This window comes from Lepisosteus platostomus, chromosome 27, assembly GCF_059453375.1.
Source record: "Lepisosteus platostomus isolate fLepPlt1 chromosome 27, fLepPlt1.hap1, whole genome shotgun sequence".
Classification (NCBI taxonomy): Eukaryota; Metazoa; Chordata; class Actinopteri; order Semionotiformes; family Lepisosteidae; genus Lepisosteus; species Lepisosteus platostomus.
Genome location: NC_142637.1, coordinates 6,803,783 through 6,823,893, shown reverse-complemented (window position 1 = coordinate 6,823,893; position 20,111 = coordinate 6,803,783). Strand labels below are relative to the sequence as shown.

At 46.2% G+C, this 20,111-nt stretch overlaps 1 protein-coding gene across 5 annotated transcripts in view; it reads right to left on the bottom strand.

The window, feature by feature from the left end:
- Positions 1-19,286, bottom strand: part of arhgap45b (Rho GTPase activating protein 45b) — a 37,014-nt gene extending 17,728 nt beyond the window's left edge. For 2 of the 5 annotated variants that reach the window (XM_088621819.1, XM_088621821.1), the window contains exons 1-5: positions 18,064-18,969; positions 13,262-13,637; positions 5,261-5,404; positions 3,601-3,685; positions 31-103 (exon numbers count right to left, since the gene is read on the bottom strand). In XM_088621819.1, the coding sequence (XP_088477945.1) occupies positions 31-103; positions 3,601-3,685; positions 5,261-5,404; positions 13,262-13,637; positions 18,064-18,201 (816 nt within the window). In that variant the 5' untranslated portion in view covers positions 18,202-18,969. Of the gene's footprint in view, positions 1-30; positions 104-3,600; positions 3,686-5,260; positions 5,405-13,261; positions 13,638-18,063; positions 18,970-18,996 lie in introns of those variants that run through there. The other 3 variants (XM_088621822.1, XM_088621824.1, XM_088621820.1) reach the window with 3 other exon arrangements.
- Positions 19,287-20,111: the final 825 nt, after the last annotated feature.

Here is a 20,111-nt window from a genome sequence, read left to right as displayed (position 1 = left end):
GTGACACCAAGACAGCAAGAACAGACTTACTCTGCTCTTATCCGTAGGGGGTAAAGACAAGAGGGTACTACTGTCCACTTCCCCCATCAGCAACTCCGACACACTGAGAGAGAGAGAGAAAACGAGATAAGACTGAGACACACAGGAACTGAATATGATCCACAGCTTTGCTCTAACAAAGGGAGAGAGGAAGGGAAATCACTGGTAACAGTTTTTAAAACATTCAAACGGAGCTTTAGTGCTCAATACCGATCAGGGCTTGGGGAACTATAAGGCTGGGCTAGATATTTACTTTGTTTCTCAATGACATCAGAAAAGGAAAAACTGATTTCTGGAAATCACCCAAGGGAGAGAAACATACACACATAAACACATACATTAGAATCACATTCTGAGTCATAAAACCCGGGCAAAGCTAAAAGTCACCAGCACCAGAAGCAAGGATTTCAACTGATCTAAAGGAACACAACACGTGTCTGCTTTGTAAGTCCGGCGGAGAAAGAGATGAGCTCAGCTCTTCTTGAAGGCCTAGATCTATATCCCAGGTCCTCACATAGCACAGTTGTGTTAAAATGATTTAGGTCAGGGGGTCACCAACCCTGTTCTTGGGGAGCCCCAGTGGAGACAGTCTTATGGGTCACCCTATACAACCTTACTGTACCCTTTAGGTGGACTGATTGGATCAACTGACTTGTTTAAGAGATTAAACCTAAGTTTTCGATGAAGCTTGAGGGCTGAAAGATATTCAGTCTCGTGCCAAATAACATGTAGAACAATTTACCAGCTCACCCCTTTAAGAGATCACCATTAAATCATTCAGGCCAAGAGACTGATGGTCTAAAAACAAAACCTATCAAATCTGCTGAACTACGAATCTCTCAATTTTCAGAACCGAGTCGTGATATGCAATTCTACAATCTATAGTTAAAAAATACACCAAGAAAGAACTCCACCACTTAAGAATTTTACATAAATTCCCAAACACATCTATTACATGCCAATCCTCAAGTCCTGGAGAGCAAGTATTTCCCATCTCCTTCATCCAGAAATCCCACAAACTCCACTTTCCAAGCACATCAGTGCTACATTGTCAGACAGGCACAGAGCACGACAATCTGAGCAACAGGCCAGGAAGAACCGACTGAGGTGACTGTCATTTCTCACTTACACAGTACCTCCCTCAATCCAGGTCTTAAATCTCCACAGATAAACTTTCTGCAGGTGATCTGCGTCCTATATTTATTTTACACACTAAAGGCTCAAATAATTGGACTCATTAAGAACATTATGATTATTATTTGTGACAACAGACATAAATGAGGCTTTCAATTACAAAATAAGTATAGTTTAGAGGATTCTCCTTTTAGTTCCTGTAACATTCTTAAAGTTAAAATGTTATATGTTGTAACATGTAAAATTGACAAATCAATCGTTTGCTGACTACCGTGCTAATGCTCAGAAAAAGCTCAGAATAATTGCATACAATGGTAACCCAAGTGTTTACCTTGAGCCTCCAGCAGGGCCTAAGAGCTGGGACTGCGCCCCCTAGCCCTGGTCCAGAGCCGTCCCTACCTCCTGCTTCTGCACACTGCAGGCTCTGGCACCTGTAAGGTCCACATTGCCCCCCTGTCTCTCCCCATCGGCCTCAGGACACCAACCACACTGTGGGTGCCCGAACTGGAACAGTATGCCCTTACTTGCCTCACCAGCCAGACAAGGAAGCTACTCTGGTCTTTTATCCCCCTGGCCAGGAGAACTACCCTCCCTACCTCTGACAATAACAGTTATCACCCTGTGATCTCACTTCCCCATTTCCCTCATCCTGAGAGCATGCTGCGTTTTGGTTTTTTTGCCAGACTGAAGTTTAAGCAGAGACAGAAATCAGGGCACTGCTGCATACATTAAGCCAACATGAAACTTCGAGCCGAAGATGGACTGACTGAATAATCTGCACCGTGTTTGTGTAAGTGTAACGTTGTTTCTGTTGCTTTTATTTGGGCTTCGCTGGAGCAAATTCTAATCAGCTTTGTTGATATGACAAAGTTTTGAGCTGAATTAAACTGAATTGAACTGAAACTCTGCGTTCCCAGTTTTCATAAATCAACTCGGGTTTGTTTTTTTGGGGAAAAATATGGTGGCTTGCTCAACAGGGCCCGCAGCACTAAACGAAAAAGCATCGGACTCAGAGGTTCCTGTACAGTAACTGTCAGCACTCAGGTTTCTGTCCTGACAATCTCTTTCTTGCTCGAGCAACACAACGTATAACCCTCTCACCCATCCACTACCTTCCTGTTTCAGCAACAGCCACATGCAAATAGCTTTTCAAAGGTTTGTTCTCTTGGCACTTCCTGTCTGCACAAGCAGTCTACTGCCACAGCAAAATGAAATTAACTCGCTGCTCAGAAACCCTATTGGGATGGCAATTCGTTTTAATGCTTCATTAGAGGCCTTGTGACATACAGTTCTCCTCTTAGCCAAACTTGGTTCACTTGGAAAGAAGCGCTATAAAGAAAACAGAAATGAACTCGGTATCTTATGTGGTCATGCATAACTTTTACTGCAAAAGAAACTCAGCTCGCTTCAAAGAGGACCGAGTTCTTTTTTGCTGGTTCAGCTCTGCATTTTTGTAGGCACGCAGAATTCTTTTTGCCTTCACTTGTGATCTGTCGGAAAGGAACTGGCTAAATCACAGGCAACGATTCAAAGGGTGTTCGTAGTGTGGAACAAGCTACCCAGCCATGTTGTTGAAGCCAGTGTCCCAAGATCTTTCAAGAAAGGCCTTAATAAGATACAGGGATCAATAAGGAAATGTGTGCTTTTAAGCACAAAAGCATGGCTGTAGAGCAGGTTTTGTGGTTTAGCATGCTGGTGCCTGCTGCAGTGCATTGTTGCTAATCAGGAAAGGATAAATGACACAATATTTTGTGATATTTTGCTTGGAACATTGATATTTCGCCTTTAACTTACACCACACAAGTTTGCAAACTTTTGGTGTTTCGGCAATAGGCTCAAACAAACTTGTTGTGAACGTCATCCCTAATCCTCCAAGACATTATGTGCTGTAGCAAATTAAACTAATCTAGGCCTGTTCCACCAAAACTGGATCTTAGAGTCTAATATCACTCCCGTACAATATACAACCTTGGCACTTCAGTTTAGTTCTATTGTAGGTCTTTGATCCAGTGTGACACTTAATTGTTTAATTGATCTGTAAATAAATTGACTGAATGGCTGTAGCTTAATTAAATAAGGATAAATGGAACAGAAGGTATGGGCAAGACAGTGTTTCGCATTGCTGTCTTGCATCCTTGGGTTCAACCTGGGGTGCTGTCTGTGTGGAGTTTGCATGTTTTCCCCGTATTCACATGGGTTTCCTCCCATTGTCCAAAGACATGCTGGGAGGCTAATTGGCTTCTTGGAAAAATGGCCCTGGTGTGTGTGTGTGCATGCCCTGCGCAATGCACTGGCATCCCATTGCTTGCCAGGTTAGGCTCTGATGTCCCTGGTGACCCTGTACTGAATAAAACCATGTGCCAATGGTGGAAGGATGGAACAAGCTTGAATGGGAGTGCAGTGGAATAACAGGGGAGGGCCACTCACTTGCTGCTGAAGGCCACGGCTATCGTCTCAATCGCCTTCTCGAAGTCCTTCTTGTCCGCCTCCACAGTGGTCTCATAATGGAAGCCTGCCATAGAGAGGACAGTCATCAAGTTCTCTGTTCCAGGCAACACAGAACAGTGTACCGACATTTCCTAATAGGTTGTGGTTTGCCTACGTCAGACACAGTGTTTTAGAAAACGTTCTTACAACGTTACTGGAAGGGAGCAGTTCTGCTTCTGTGAGACATTCAGACTCAAAGTCCCTCACCTTTGCATGGTGTTTTTAGATGACCCGGTGGGTGGATGTTTAGCGCACATTTTCAAGATGTCAGAATATTGCGAAATCACAAACCGCCAGGGGAGTGTTGCAGCAGTGTTGCGTTGATGTTATGTTTGGCCTATGACAACACTGGGATATAACCGTAATGTTTCGACAGAACTCCCTGGAGTGGTCTCAATTTGGATCGCCATGTTTTGTAGTGAGTCAGAACTTTCTTCTAATTCTGCTTCTGCGGCTGTAACTTTATTTGGCCATCTGGGACGAGTTGCAACAGGAAAACCAATGAACTGGAGAATCACACCAGGGCTGATGTGAACATGCTGCAGTGGCATAACAATAACATCTGTGCTGGAGGTGTAAGTGATTTATACAGGGTATTCCACATCCTCCTGTGTGACCTGGTTAATGGTGTTACAGCAGGAGTGTCCTTTCCACACTGTGACATCTGTTATACACAAAACGATTTACGAATATTGCATGCACTCTGTTAAATTGCCTTAAAGAGACAAACATCCAGCTAGAGGAACTTTAAGTGCGATAAACTGCAAGCACAGACAAATAAGGATTTCAGAATGGCAGAGGGAAAGGGAAAGAAAAGTGCACTGGAATAAACTAGAAAACGGTTTGGGCGATATTACCACAGCCGCAGAGCACAGGGAGAGGAGTGAGAAGCTGCTTCATCAATGGAACTAATGGGGAACTTTAGGAAGATAAGTTAATACAAGCCAAGAGTGTTGGTTGTTTTAAGCAACAGCAGTAAATGATATAATGAGATCATACAGATACAGCATAGAGTTTTAGAAGGCTTTCAGTTTAGTTCCATATATATCTACTCATACATTGCAGGCAGTAGGCATTCAGGGTAATGAGTGCCATTGCTCTATGAACCTGTTAACGTATGTAAGTGCATGTTGTGCCATTAATGGGCTTCTGACAACAGGCACAGTATGAGCCAGACTCTTTAGTGCAATGATCTGTGAGACAGACCCATCCCATTGATAAGCCATGGATAAGATCACAGCAGAGCTTCAGTCTTGTTCCGATTGCCCCCTAATGGAGAGAAGCTTCCACCCAGAGCTATCCTAATACACTCCACTGAAGTGATTCGCACTTCCACCCAGTATCAACTTAATCAGGAAGTTAGAAAAAGGGGTTAGGAAGGGAAGTACATGGATGGGCCCTGGTTTAGACCCGTTCTACAGCGGACAGGCCTGAATGAACAGGCAATTCGCAGAGCTCAAGCAGCTGATGTCCAGTTTGAGAGATCGTGGTGCAGCCCATGTGCCTTGCTTTAATATCTGTGAATCGGGGTGATGGATCAGGAGCTCTCTTGCACTGGAGCAGCGAAGGGTGGCCCGGCAGGGAGTGTGAGGTGCGTTACCTTTGACCTTGGAGATGAGGGTGCCGGCGGCAGTGAGGGTCTCCACCGTGTTCAGCAGCGGGTATTTGCTGATCACCTGGCGCAAGATCCGTAGCACTTCACCCAGGCACTCATGGGCAAGAGGCCTCCTGTTCTCCTGCTTATCTGCAAAACAGGAAGACCGACCAGGTCAAAGGAGCTGGGACTGGAACACAGCCTGGGAAACCTGAAAACCCCCCATCTAGATCACGGATGCACATCAGCGGTAAAGAAGCCATTGCTCAGCCACCAGTGCTGGACGTCTGTCCAAACACCCCAAAAATTCAGACTGGGAACAGGTATTGGTACCACAGTGCACAGCAGATCAGGGAAAGAAATGAGAAACTGCTTCACCAATGGAACTTACTCCAAGTACATCAAAGCCTTGCTCAGAGTGGTGCTCTGAACATTTATACATACTGCTCAGTGCCCTGGACATTATTTTAATCAATCCAAATACAGCTCAATAAAAACAGAGCGTCTATCTGCTTGATGAGGTAATAAAGAGGGATTTTCAAAGCCCAGGTGCTGAGATAACAGGAGAGTTCAGAACTGAGCATGAAGGACATTCGGTAAATCCTTTCTTTAACCAGACATCACAACACAAAATAAAATAACACTGATGCCAATCGGCTAATGGACAATTTATTCAAACGTCACAAAGATTTCATCCTGTACCTACAAATAAATGTCAGATTGCAGGACATAGTACAAAATAAAACCAATTTCCAGTTCCCAATTCCTTTTTTGGTTGGTATTATTTGCACAGTCAATTGCTCTTGTAGTTGGCAAATATCCTTCAATAAGACATCAGCTGATGCCATTATCAGTCCAAGGACATGTTAGGTTCACTTAATAGTCTGCATTAACGTGTGTCTCACGTATCTGTGTGCCAACAATAAGAGTCTCTTGCAGGCAAGCTACTGTAGTGGTCAGGTTCAAGTGTGTTTCGTATGAGACACTCACAACCAGATTTTGGGGTTAGAACACTGTATACTGTTTAGATTTAGAAAGCATAAATTCAAATGTGTGGTTACATCCATTCTATGCACAGATGTCTATGATGTTATTACATTTTGAAATACTGAAACACAGCAATGCCTTGCTTAGAGTGGTTCTCTTAGCACTTTTTAACCATAGTGCTTACTGGCCAGGCAGAGGCAGAAAGAGAACAGTCAGTATAGGCTGTAGATGTACATCCTGTTACTGTTTGTGCAAAAGGCAGAATGGCATAAATAACAGTGCAATCTGTCAGCCAACTGGAGCATGGCAGGACTGCACACTGTACAGCCAGTAATCTGTCTTCAAAAAGAAGTCTCAAAACTCACAAGATCAAAACAGAAGTTTAAAGACCCTGAGAATGAGCTACAGAGAGTGGTTAATCTCTGTGGTAAACTCCGACTGAATGTTGGGGCAGAGCCAAATGCTATTCATTTGCTCAGTATTTTAAAAATTAAATCCTTTCTGTTTCAAAGGTATTTTTAAAGCAGCACTCCAAAGAAGCCCTCATATGCTACTCATATGTGAGAAATATTATTCCTGGGAACGCACAACAGTTAAACCCAGGCTACAATTGCCTTGCTTAGCATCCGTAGGCTGAGTGAGGCATTGATGTAAAAGCCTGCAATCCCTGATTAAATATTTATGCCTTATCTGAAATCCGTTTTCACATTCTTACCACAACATGTATCCCTTGTATGCATGTATGTCTTTATACACAGGCCTTCTTTCAGTGATCTCTATTTTCAAATGGAGACAACGATCAGTTCAATTTAATTTATTTTTATATGGCGCCTTTCACAACAAGGTGGCCCCAAGGCACTTAACAAAGCTGTGTGACAATACATGACATTAAAATCCAAAACGTCAAAGATGTCCAATGTTACAGCGATCAAAGTGCAGGCTTTTATACAACCCCCCCACTGGAGCTTTAATCCTGTGTTTTAAATTAAAACAATTTCAGTTCCCGAATCCCTTTTCTTTTCACCTGTGACCACGAATACAACACTGGCGGAACATGTTGCCACAGGTCAGGGTTTCCATGGGACGTTTATTAGTGAGACACCTGACTGAGCAAGTGCACAAGTTCACCAGCACCAGTCTAAGGCACCATGATGGTAACGCAATGTGGGTGACCCCCATTCCAAGCACAGAGGGCACTCTCAGTTATTCTGGCGCTGTGGGATCGTCCCAGTGAGAGCGCTAACATAATCATTGGCTTGAAGCAGGGCATGGTCAACTGATTACTAGTGCAACGTGCAAGCAAGTCATTACAATTACAACCACTCAAGCCTCCACAGCAATTCAGATTCTGAACAGCGAACCGTGTACCGACCACACTACCAGGGGACAGGTGCTAAACACAATTACAAAGGGCACAGTGATATGATCCGCCCGTCCATCTATAAATACATACTGTAGTCCCCTGGTGATTCTCCAGGGCTATGGTTTACCTAGAGAATAGTTTCACTTCAAATTGAAATCCCATATGTTATTGTTGCCTTTGAATCCAGAGTACAGCAGGACTGGGGCAGACACAGCTTGCCGATTCTTCTAAATGGCTGATAATTACTGCAGATACATAATTAAGGATGGGCTCAGAACATAACATCGTCATTTTAAAACCAGAAAAATCAATTCGGCTCATCTAGCTCATTTAGTTTGCAGGAGCTCATTGATCCAAGGATCTTATCTCGCTGTTTCAGAACGGAACAACTCTGAGAGCTCTGCCATCGTGAACAAGGCTGAGAAACATCTGCTACAGAGCTCCTCGGGGCTTTTTTTTAGAACTTGGGGGAAGAGAGAGCACAGCTGTGACAACTGGGAACTTTCTTCTGAGAGTCGTGCACATTGGGATAAAGACTTTAGGCTGATCCAAGCACATAAGATAAAATACTGCCCCCCTTTATCTCAGCAGGAATGTCAATACTGCTGCAGCAGCATGGACATTCGGGTTCAGATGCACAGAAAACTATTTGTTTCCACCACACTTGGCTTGGCTAACTCGACTGGTTGGCCGTCAGGGCTGTCTTAACCATGCAGCTGAAGTCCTGGCATAGAACCCTACAGGAAAGCCTCATGCACGCACACTCAACGCTAAGGCACGAGACAACCCAAGAGCTACAACGCCAGAAAACCAAAGGCAGCTTCGTTTTTTCAAAGCAAAGGCGGCTGTGCGTGTCTCTGAGGACTGGCTAACGCCACAGGATTTCTGAAATGCCTGTTAATGCCGTGAGCTCATCTCCTGCTGCAGCTCTGTAACTTGCTACTTTCCTCTTCCTGTCTGTAGCTCAGTAGCTCTCACACCAGTGGTCCAGACAATCACTCAGAACCCCCCCCCCGCCCCCGCCCCCGCCCCCTCCCTCCCGGGAGCACAGCTCACTGCAAAGAGGTCCATGGACTTAGTCAACTTCGGCACACTAACTGTACAGCCGGCCCTAGGCTCTGTACTGCTTCACAGTGGATTTTCAATCATTCCCAGCACATTTCAAAGCCTTGTATCAGTAGCTGAGGTGAGAGATGTTTTTTAAAAATACATACCGTTATTTGAATTTATCTTAATGCAAGGCAGGCAAAAAAGAAGCACAGACCAGACTGAAAGTTAAGACGTACAACACTGCATCCGTAAAATGCAAGCATGTGCGGAAATTCTATACAAATACTTGAACATGAGTAAACGAGAGAAAAGGCTGCAAAAAAGAGGAATATGGTGCTATGTTCAGTCACCCACGTGTGACAGGTGAAACACGTCAGAGTCAGGTTCGTGTTTCAGGTTGAGGAAGCAACAGAGTTTTTAATTCATTTATTTTGGGTTATAACATCCACACACCTATCCATTTTCTAACTACTCCTTTCAGTTGAGGGATGGGGGTCTATTCCAGCAAGCAACAGGCACAAGGCAGGCTACACTCTGAAAGGGACACCAGTCCATCACAGGCCAGACACACACACTCACACCAGGGCCAGTTTTCACAGAGGTCAATGAACCCACCAGCATGTCTTTGGACTGTGGGAGAAAACTGGAGCACCGGGAGGAAACCCACATAAATGGGGAAGAACATACAAACTCCACACAGACAGCACCCCAGGAATTGAACCCAAGGTCCCAGCACTGTGAGGAAGCAAGGCTAACCCCTGTGCCACCTGGGTTATAAACATGTTTTACTTCACAAGAGGATTTTCCTTAATTAACGAAAAGGATATTATTATTTTTTCTCGATACAAGAGGCACTCACTCCCTGAGCAGACTGAGCAGGCATACCCCCACCCCCACAAACACACACACACACAAAGTCAGTTTCCGGAATCGGTGCCATCAGGCAGAGGGCAGATAAGGTGGCTTCCCTGCTCTGCTCAGCTTTTAGCGTAAAACAAATTCCCCTCACTGCCCAGAGGCTGGGGCTGCAGAATGGTTCCCGACGTGTGTGTCAAGACCAGACGAAAAATAACAGGCATCATATAAGACCAGGCAAACCATCTCCAAGTTACTTCAAGAATAAAGATTTAAAAAAACAACAGCAGTGGCTCTTATTTGCACATCAGGTTCCTGCTCCAGCCTCACAGACAGGATATGTTTGAGTCAGGCCTGAGCTATCGGAAGATCTCCAGGCATGAACTCGGGCAGGATGCGCTCAGAAGAGTTCTCTGCAAAACTAGGTTAACACCCCCGCCACCCCCACGCACACCTCTTCCTGATTTCCACAACATTTTCAGACCATCAATTATAGGGATTTATTGCTTTTCTAAGGTTGCTCCTGCTTTTGAAACCCAGCGCGCTCCGTACCGAGCCCTGCAAGACTGAGGTGCTGAAATGCCCCCCTGTCATTCTGCCTCACCACTCAGAGCTCAGCTGTAGCCTCAACAGGCTTGAAACTGAACCCCAAAACACCTTTACAACAGGGGCTCCTAATCCTGGGGACTCTCACACCTGCTGGTTTTCCGTCCACCCGAGCGCTCAATGAAATAACCGAGCCCCTGATTGACCAAAGCTCCGGCTTCATTTGAACATTTTTAATTGCGTTCAGTTCATTCAGCTGTAGGGGTGTGCTTTTTAACTGCGGTGTTTTTGAAGTGGCTTGAGACCCCCAACCTTTGAGTGAGGGGACAAAAAACACATCGCAAAGGCTCCATCCAAACACCTTGCTGGTTCAGTCACCAGCACGTCTGAGCAAAGCTCGGCAGCGATGAAAACCGGCATGCATGGGGGTCCCCAGGGGTTATATTGGGAACCCCCACCTTAGAGCACATCTGCAGTATTTTTTCTGGACTTTTCTGCTGTTTATAAGTTCCTACTAGACCAGAAACGAAAGTACATCAGGTACAGATTCAATAGATGGTTTTTTTTGTCTTGAAATTGAGTCACCTGTCTGACCACAACGGCTTCACTGACTGGTTTCTCAAAAGACACACCTTCTTGCTACAGATGAATTTAAATGTGGTTGCAGAACGATAGGGAAAGGTGCTCAGGTCACATTTTGATTAGCTTAAGGGATGGAATTTTTAAATCTATTTACAGAATAAGTGAGCAATGACTAAAACCCTACCTGTTGTGTATTTAGTGTCACAAAAGTAGATTTAGCATGTGTCTAACCACTCATTTAGATCAACGGTCCCAGTGTCTTCTGGTTTTGTTCCACATTCTCATTTCAGTAAGAACTTAATTGCTCTACTCATAACTAGACTCTCAGCTGAATAATCAGTAGCTACATCTTTAATGAATGGAGTGTCTTGTGCAAGACAGTGTAAAGAACGTTTGAACAATCCTAAATGTCTAATGTAGACAAAACTTAGGTTAAATTTCAAGCTTAAAAAAAACCCAGAAGACAGCCTTACAGGATCAGACACTAAGACCCTCAATTTAGTTGATGATTAGACTTGAATCTTTTAAATTTATCAAGTTAAAATTTATATAAAACCCCTATAACCTCTCAGCTATTTTTCAAACCTTAAATCTTACTAAAATCTATCTTTGTTGAAGTGTGTATACTTTATTGATATTTAACACTTTTCTCAAAAACTGTTCAGTTTTTTCGATTCAATTAATTTATATTTCCAAGATCTACATATTTCTGACAAATGTTTCCACGTTGGTGAAACCAGCATGGAAAGGAAGAAGTCCTCTTAATAGACTGGTTCCTAAAAAAAAAACGATTCGATATTGATTCAGGATGTAGATAATTTCCGAAGCTTTAAAATCTGATAAAAAATAAACCATCGATGCAAGTGTTCAAAAATGGAAAAAATACAGCTCCTCTCCCTCTTTAAAAGCAAGACCTTTAGTTCTTATAAAGTAAGCACCTTAAAAAAAGAAATGGCATATTCAGGGTCGTTTCTCTGCCTCTACCAGGAGGAGCACAGGGAGGTTCCCTGAAAAGAGGAGCCCAATTCCTGGACTGCCAAAAACTAGGGCCCCAGGCTCAGCAGGCCCCAAGGCAGATGTTACATACAGCTTATCTCACAAACCACCAACAGTCAGCCCTGCCTGGAGATTGTAAACAGGAAGCCACGTTGATGAAAATAGCCGCATTGACAGGAAGTTCTGTTATCCTGACAACTGATCCCTCCCCAGCTTGTTCTGTGTTCTGGCAGTGGGGCACTGAACAGATTTATGAGGAGTCCACCATCCGGCATCCTCACCCCCTCCCCAGCCCCCATTCCGAACTCGGAAAACGAAACAAAAGGAGTCACCGTTCTCTCTCAGGTCAGTGAAAGCGCTGTACTCTCCATATATCAACAGGACTGCCCGTTGTTTAAACTGGGCATCGCGCATGTGAATGAGGTTAACCAAGCACAGGTGTGGTAGTGTTAGGCATTCAGTGAAGTCTTTTAAAGGTGGTAGATCGCACACAGGAGAGCCAATGTTCCCTCACCTCCTCAGTTTATTTCTGGTCTGAGAATTGTGACCCTCATTCCCACCACTCAAGACTCTGCTTCATTTCCCCTCGAGCTTAATTAAGACCATCTCGATAAAGGTTTCTGGAATGGAAATTCTATTCGAAGCAGAAATCTTTCAACAAAGCAAAGGCCAGGTTCGTTCATTGTGGTGACTCAATTTGCGGTAAAGAATCTCTCTTCGGGTTCAAAGCAGCTGTACTTCAATGAGGAAACAGGCACGAAAGCCCCAGATGGACTCTTTGTTTCTGCTGCATGTGCAGCTTGGTGTCCCAGAACCTTTACAGCACGTGACGTTCTTCTAAGTTAGACTTGCAAGATATCTGATTTTTAATCTGCATTTACGTTGCTCTGGAAAAAAAACATCTTAGTGGCATGACATTTCATCCTCTCCCTCTTCAGGCCAAACCACACATAAAACACTACTGTTCTGAGTCACTATCCATCCCTAAAAAATAATTTTGATTTGCTAAGCACCTTGTTCTTCCCAAAAAGCACCATGAGGGAGAGAGAAAGACGCACACCTTCACTTCGTCTCAAACATGGTAAGAGACGATTCTCATCGCTGACAAAAACAAGAGTCTCATTTCCTGCCAGAGCGCGGTTGACCGCAAAGCTCTAAACACAAGAGGAAGCTGAAGGTTGCTTGAGCTAACCTGCCGTGTCAGCCCTACCCCCTGACTCCAGCGCGCACAGCACGTGGTGTCAGCGAGGGGATCACAGGAGCACATACGTGCAAAGATTCTTACAAACGTTTGCCCACAGAAACTCGAACACACACACACACACACACATGTGGCCAGTTCACAGGTCTTTAAAGTGTGACATAACAGATGAGACATTTGGCTTAAAAAAAAAACGTATACTATACAGAACTACACACAGCATAGATTGATGTGAGCCTGTGCATAAGGCAGTACCATCTCCCAGATTGACTACACTCTCACCCCAGTCATTCCTCAACTTAACAAAAACTGCGCAGCTAGAGATCTACCGCACAAAAGCCAGGGCAAGGACAACGCTCCAGGTGTCCGAGCTTGGCGACAGTGCAAAGGAGTTTGGCGCAGAGTGACAGCCGACATCCCTGCCTACCTTCCCCCAGGACCACGTCTTTGAGCTTCTCCACCCCCTCGGCGAAGCGCGCCACGTCCCGCAGCAGCTGGGAGATGTCCTCCACCTCGATGACGGTGCCCTCCCCGTGCTCCGCCGTCGGGCTGTGCGCCAGTGGCCCCTTGTGGGCCTTGCTGAACCCCCAGGTGCCCGTGCCCTGCAGGGGGAAGCCGACCGCACTGCCGTGGCGGCTCAGGGCAGCCGGCCGCTTGAGGGTGGCCACCGGAGAGGGGCAGCTGGCCAGTTTGGAGAGCGGGGAAGGGGTCCCAGAGCAGGCGGAGGCGTCCAGGTAGGGGGAGGCGGTGGCTGTGGGGGCATCTCCGGTGTCCTTGCGGGGTTGCTCCTGGAGAACGGAAAGCTGGGTTACAAAAACAGGAGGGAGAGAAAGAGAGAGATGAAATGAGATGGAGGAGGTGATGGGAGGATGGAAGCAGACATTCCAATGAGGGGTTAGAAATGGCTTGTGCAGAACCGGAACAGTAAAGCTAAAAAGAACAGGCGTTATGGCGCCAGCATGGGCCACTGCTTTCCTTGCAAAGCAGTGCAGGCTGGGTTATTAGCAATGGAATGCAGATCAGGGCAAATGAGGCATGAGGACCTCCAATCTGAAGTCTCCTCAGCCCGTTTCATGGGCGGCTGTCGATGTGATGCGTAAACCTCACTGAAGAGCTCACTGCAGCTACAGCCACTATACTGTCAGATCCAAAAGTTAAATCGCTAGGCTGTGCTGGGGGTATCACTTCCTGGAAGAAACTCTCCTTCCTCCTTCGCATGGAGAACTTATGAACACAGTGATGCATCCCATGATGGAAAGATTCTGCAATGACTATGTCCTGTTTTTAAAAATAATTGCCCTGTCCCTTTCCTCGTTCAAACGCCCCCATTCCTCAGGTTGTGCAGACGCAGTATAGTGTGAGCTGTATGGAAAGCACCAGTCACACAATATATATAAGCAGGAAGGATATTGTGGGGAAAGCTGCACTGATAGCAGGAGGTGATTGATGTGGACATACCACACAGTTTGGGTCAAACAACAACTCCGTCATTTTACAGAGACTGCAATGCATTGACTGCAATGTTCCAGTCAGTCAGGTGTATAGTGTTTCTAAGTTGCTGGAAATTTTTTACAAAACGTGTGGTTATAAAACCCTTGTCAAACATTTTGAAAGTCGCTGAATGTTGAAAACGTAGGCAAACAGTCAGCTCAGGCATTTTGCAAATTTGAAAATGTTAATTTGATATGCTTATGTATATGCATGTTCTGTTCTGGTTTGTTCTTTGTGTGTTCTGGACTGTGAGTAACTCTTCTTGTTGCACTTCTCACTGTACTGATTGTATTGTATGTATTGTATTATTATTATTGTATCATTCATTACACTGTTGCTGTGTTGTTTGTGTTAAGCTGCTGCTGCACTGAAAGTTCCCTCACGGGATCAATTAAGTATCTATCTATCAGGCTTCTCGTATTAACACTGAGCTGTCCTGTACGGTTTGATTTTGTGTGCAGAGTGGAGTTCACACACAGTGAGAAAGCACAGTCGAGTCATCTTTGATCCAAGCATAACAAATTCACCAGCAGGAAAAAACCCCTCCAGCCAATCTGCTCGTCATGCACAGCCACAAACAGGACACTGAGCACCAGCACAACTGCGCGTTGTGATCTTGTGATGCAATGGGAGTTTTTCTGGAAGACTTTGATGGACGAAGTGAAAACAAGGCTTTAAAGGGAGAAGCCATTAAGTGGAGAGTTGGGTGGATTCCAGAGGCGAAATGTCCTGAGTTTGTTCTGAGGAACCTGCTCAATTGATTCACCACACGCCCTGCGGGAAGCTCATTAATCACAGAGCTGGAGCAGCCTTAGAATCAGTAGACTTCCAGTTTCATTGTAGGCCGTGTCACTTGCTGACTGTAAACAGAACTTCCCAGGGATTGTCATGCAATTGGGTTAGCTGAAGCCAAGTTGGACTGAAAGCACCCCTCTAAGCCACATCTCCATACTCCAGTAACCCCCTGAATACCTCAACACCTGTTGACAAGACTTGAACCAGTAAGAGATGGTTCTGGTGCTGAAGACTCTCCTATTTCATCCCCCCCGCCCCATACTTCATACACAACAAGGCTGCAGAGGAGCTGGAGCCTATCCCAGCAAGCAACTGGCACAAGGCAGGGTACACCCTGGGCAGGACACGGGTCCATCACAGGCCAGACACTGACACTCACACCAGGGCCAATTTTCCCCAGACACTAATTAACCAACCAGCAGGTCTATAGGCTGTTGGAAGGACTCGGAGCACCCGGAGGTAACCCAGCAAACACGGGGGGGAACATGCAAACTCCACCCAGACAGCACCCCAGATCCTGAATTCAGACCGAGACCCCAGCGCTGCGAGGCTGCAACGCTAACAATTGCACCACCGGGCCTGCCATTTCCTGCTCCAAACAAACCCCCCCCCCCAAAAAAAACCCTGACCTGACGCATGAGCCGCAAGATGCCTTCTGTAACGCTGCCCCTCCGATCACGAAAGGACGTTACGACAGCCAGAGCCGCCCGATTGTAAACAGCTGCTGGGTGACGCACTTTCACAAGACTCGGTGGTGCAATCTTTTCCTGATCACGCTCACTGCACCCACAGCGGCCAGAGAACAGAGGATCACAACAGCGGCATGGGAACCTACGCTGCCGAGACCAGCAATCCCATGTCTTGTGCTCCCGTTTTTTCTGATCTTAGCGGATGACAGCGGTGCACAGCCCGTGTACTGTACACTCACAATCCTGCCAGTCTCCCGGGGCTCTTCCCAGCTTTGACAAGTAAGAAGTGGCTGAAAGGCGATACCTCTGTCCCGTCTCACCACTGTTTAAATCAACGAGATCCAGTGCAATGAATACCTGCAAGGTGATGACCCCTCCAGGACAGGAGATTACTAGATTACTTCACATTAATTGCACACAACCTATGAACACCAGCCCTGCCCCCCCTGTTTCTGTACAGAGCTCCACCGTGTTTGTCAAACATTTATCTGTCATAACCCATCCATCCACCTGAAATGATATGGCAACAACCCACAGATACAAAAATGGTATCTGTGTCCTTTCGCCCTGACTTAACGGACGTTTTTCTTGCTATGATCAACACAGAAGAGTCGTATTTTTTTTGCTGCTTTAGAAAGCTGCAACAAAACTTGAATTGTCCCCCACAGGAGTTGCACGGAGTCATTTCCTCAACTGCGGACAGGCATGTATAAATATTGTAACGCAACGGGGGCTCAGGCGGGCGCCCTTGCCGCATTAGGTCACCGGGCCGGGCTCTCTAAAGAGAGATCTCTCTTTAGCTCACCGGGCCGGGCTCTCTAAAGAGAGATCTCTCTTTAGCTCACGGGGCTGGGTCACTGCAGAGAGACGCGGGAGTCCCGGGTTCGAGCCCCCGACGGTGGGGGGCCGACCTAATGCGGCAAGGGCGCCCGCCTGAGCCCCCGTTGCGTTACAATATTATAAATGAAATACTTGTTCACGTCAGCATTCATCCCCCCTACCCCTTCATTCTACTTGTATCACCGGCAAGTTGGCTTCGCAGCTCAGAGAAAGGAAAACTGATAAAACCAAAACTGTAGGCGAAAGAGGACGTTGCACTGGGAGCCCACAGATAACAACCATCACACTCAGTCACTCAGGACGCCATGTGTTCCGGAAGCGCTCTTGCGTGCTCGTCCTGTTTGGCGTGTCTGGGTGGCAAGATGCGGAAAATCCCCACCCAGCAGTACAGCGGCCTGGCCAGCAGGCGGCGCTGCCGAGGTGACCGCAGGAGGCACCTGCACCTCCGAGACAACATCACTTCCTCCAACTTACAGTACACAAAATCGCCATCCCCACGAATTCGCCCCAATAAGAGATTGTAATCCTCTTTTCTTCACTGAAACAAGTCGGAAAGTTTTCAATCTTATAAATGTATTGCCGGGAACCTAAAAGCGCTCTTAGACTGTACTAGTTAATAGTTAATTTCGAGATGGAAGCGCGGCTGGGAAATAAGAATTTAAGGAATTGACACTGGGTAGCACTTCTAAAGTGAAGACTGATTGTGAGCGAAGTCATTAATACTGATGCTTACAAAAAAAACACGTCAAGATATAAACATTGAACCGTAACTCTAAAAGCTGTTGTTTAATCTTCCAATAAAAATGTAACCACCCACCCACCACCCTGAAAATGACTGGAGCAAAAAGGGATTTTTTTTGTGCACCGTATTTGACATCACAGGGCGTTTTCAGTAGTAACGGGTGCCCAGCGCATCAGGACTGACTCAGACTGTCATCGCCAGATCCCCAGCGACCGGCTTCAGGCGATCATCTGAAACCGCCACACGTCAGAAAACGCCCAAACCGTGAGGGAGAAACGACTACCGTGTCCACCGCTTCTACGATCCTGAAAACGCTTTGCAAAACGCGTGGTTTTAAAATCGGCAACGTCCGCTAGCCCTTACTGTTCAGAATAAAGTTCGACATGTTCCTTTAGTGCAATTCATACACGCAGAATGTGGTGCATATAATAATGAACACATCATTATGCTTTAACGGTCTCGTATTTGAAGAAAAAAAAACATTTTACGGAGAACCACGCCGTGCAATTCACGCTACCATCCCTCGAACTAGAAACAGTCATCATTAATGACAGCTTCGTGTTGAACGCAAGACGGCGTGTCACTCGAGTCGCCCCCAGGCTGAAACAATGGGCCGTCTTCCCTTCCCACTGCCCCGAGCTGGGCGGTGCTGGGCGGGTGCTGAGCTCTTACCTGTTTGAGCCACACGTTGGGTCTGTTGGGCAGGATGTCCAGTTTGCTTTTCGCTTTAGACTGCACGGTTTTCTTATTTCTCTGGCCGGTCGAGTAGGGGCTGTAGCTGTTTTTCGCCCCTGCGCCCCGTTTCAGCATCCTCGCCCAATGTATAGCACCCCGAGAAGAGAACTAGGCGCCTCCACCGGAGCTCGGTTACCGTGTGGACGAGATACGGGCGTCGTAATATCGCATGCCAGCTAGCTTAGCGCTCCGGCTTTTTAGATGCACAGCACGCTCAATTTTGACGTTTTTCACCCCGGGACCAGATATGGCTCAAGCTGTTTTGCCCACGATCTCCAGTAAAAAAATAACAAAAAAAAGACTGTAGACCCTTTCACATCTGCTCCTGCAAAACGTGCAGATTTCCACTTCTTTAAACATTCATCCGACCCTTCCATTAAACGCTACCAGAAAGCGGTAACTACAAGCAGAGGTTAAAACTGACATTTAGAAAAAGTAAATCGGCATTTAAAAAAAGATTTTAAAAAAAAAGTAGCGTTTCACCCCCTCTATGCACAGACACAATGTCGCGGAAAAGAGTTCGACGCAAATCTTAAAAAGAGTACCCGAACTAAGTTAAAAGGCAATTTCATCATCTAGCTATCTTGCAGGAATCGCTCGCTTTCAGAAGCGCACCAGAACACGGTCTGGGACTGGCTAAGCTAAGGCTCATGCACGGTCGGTCCTAAATAAAATTGTGAGGCTTCTAAAAATACACGAAGAAGGAGAGGGGAAAAAAAAGATGTATAGCGCTTCCTTCCAGACCGGCCCCAGGATAAATGTGTCCGTGCGGATAATTGAGCAATCTCTCCCTGGCCCTGCCGTCTCGCTGGGTGCCCGACTGACGTCCGGCTGCACTTCGGAAATCGCGGAAGACGCTTTGCAACTTACGGAGATGTTCTGTGGTCCGGGGCTTCCTGCCCGGCTCTTCTTTGATATCGACGGGGTTTTGATCAGTTCTCGTTTCTTTCGGGAGAACATTCTGTCCTTAGGTGTGTATGTGCGCCTCTGCCCGTCTTATCGCCCTCCCCAAGCACCCCAGACTGTGGGCTTCTCTGTAGCAAGTGGGGCGCCGCGCTGCGTGGGGTTGCGCGCTCCGGTCGATTCCAGCATCAGTCGGGCGACGCTCGACGCCTCTCTGCCCTGAGCCAAGCAGCTGCTCGTATCCGCTCAAGTCTGCCCCCCCCTTCTCTAACCAGAAGAAAAAAGCACCACATGTGACTTTTCCGACACCAGCCGATTGGGGGACTGAATGTCGGTGCGTTGTGGTTTTTTTTTTTCTGTGCCGTGACATGAGGGGAAATGAACAGGAGAGACATTCGCTTTTTGGTTCGGCAATTTGGCTAGGAGGCGTTTGGGTGGCGTATATTTTTTTGTACCGCAAATTTAACGACTAGGGGGCTTTAAGTGCGCGACGCTTCCTTGAATAGACCAAAGCGTTCATTTTTAAAAGGATTGAGCTTTAAACTCTAAGCCTTCGGTTAGGAATGCCCTAGTTATGTTTTGATATTACAATGTCAATTTTTCGGTATTATGCGACTTTTAAAGAATTTGATCTTCCTTTCCATTTCTAATACATGTATTTTAAACAAAATAACAACATCATGCGACTCGGGCCCCGGAGGCTAGACTTTTGATCAAAACTGCATTTATCAAAGTACCGATTGGAAATAGGAGACGAGAGTACAGGTCAATGTAAACTTAACTCGATGCCGCAGCAGTGCCCCCTAGCGGTGTAGCTCTGTATTGCAGTAGCGATCTGCATTACATTGCCAGTCGGCTCTTACAGTTCAGGGTGTGAAATCGACTCCTCCATTGTTACTTCATATGTACCGAGAGGCATTAAAACTCCGACTACAAGAATAAACAGCACGTGCTGGGGCTTTTCACGCGTCTCAGCATATGATCCAGTCATGTTATGAATCAACTTTGTACACCGAAAAAAAAGTTTCTGCCTCACTGGCAGACCTACTGTATCAAGCCCCTCAAGTACATTTTACATTTCT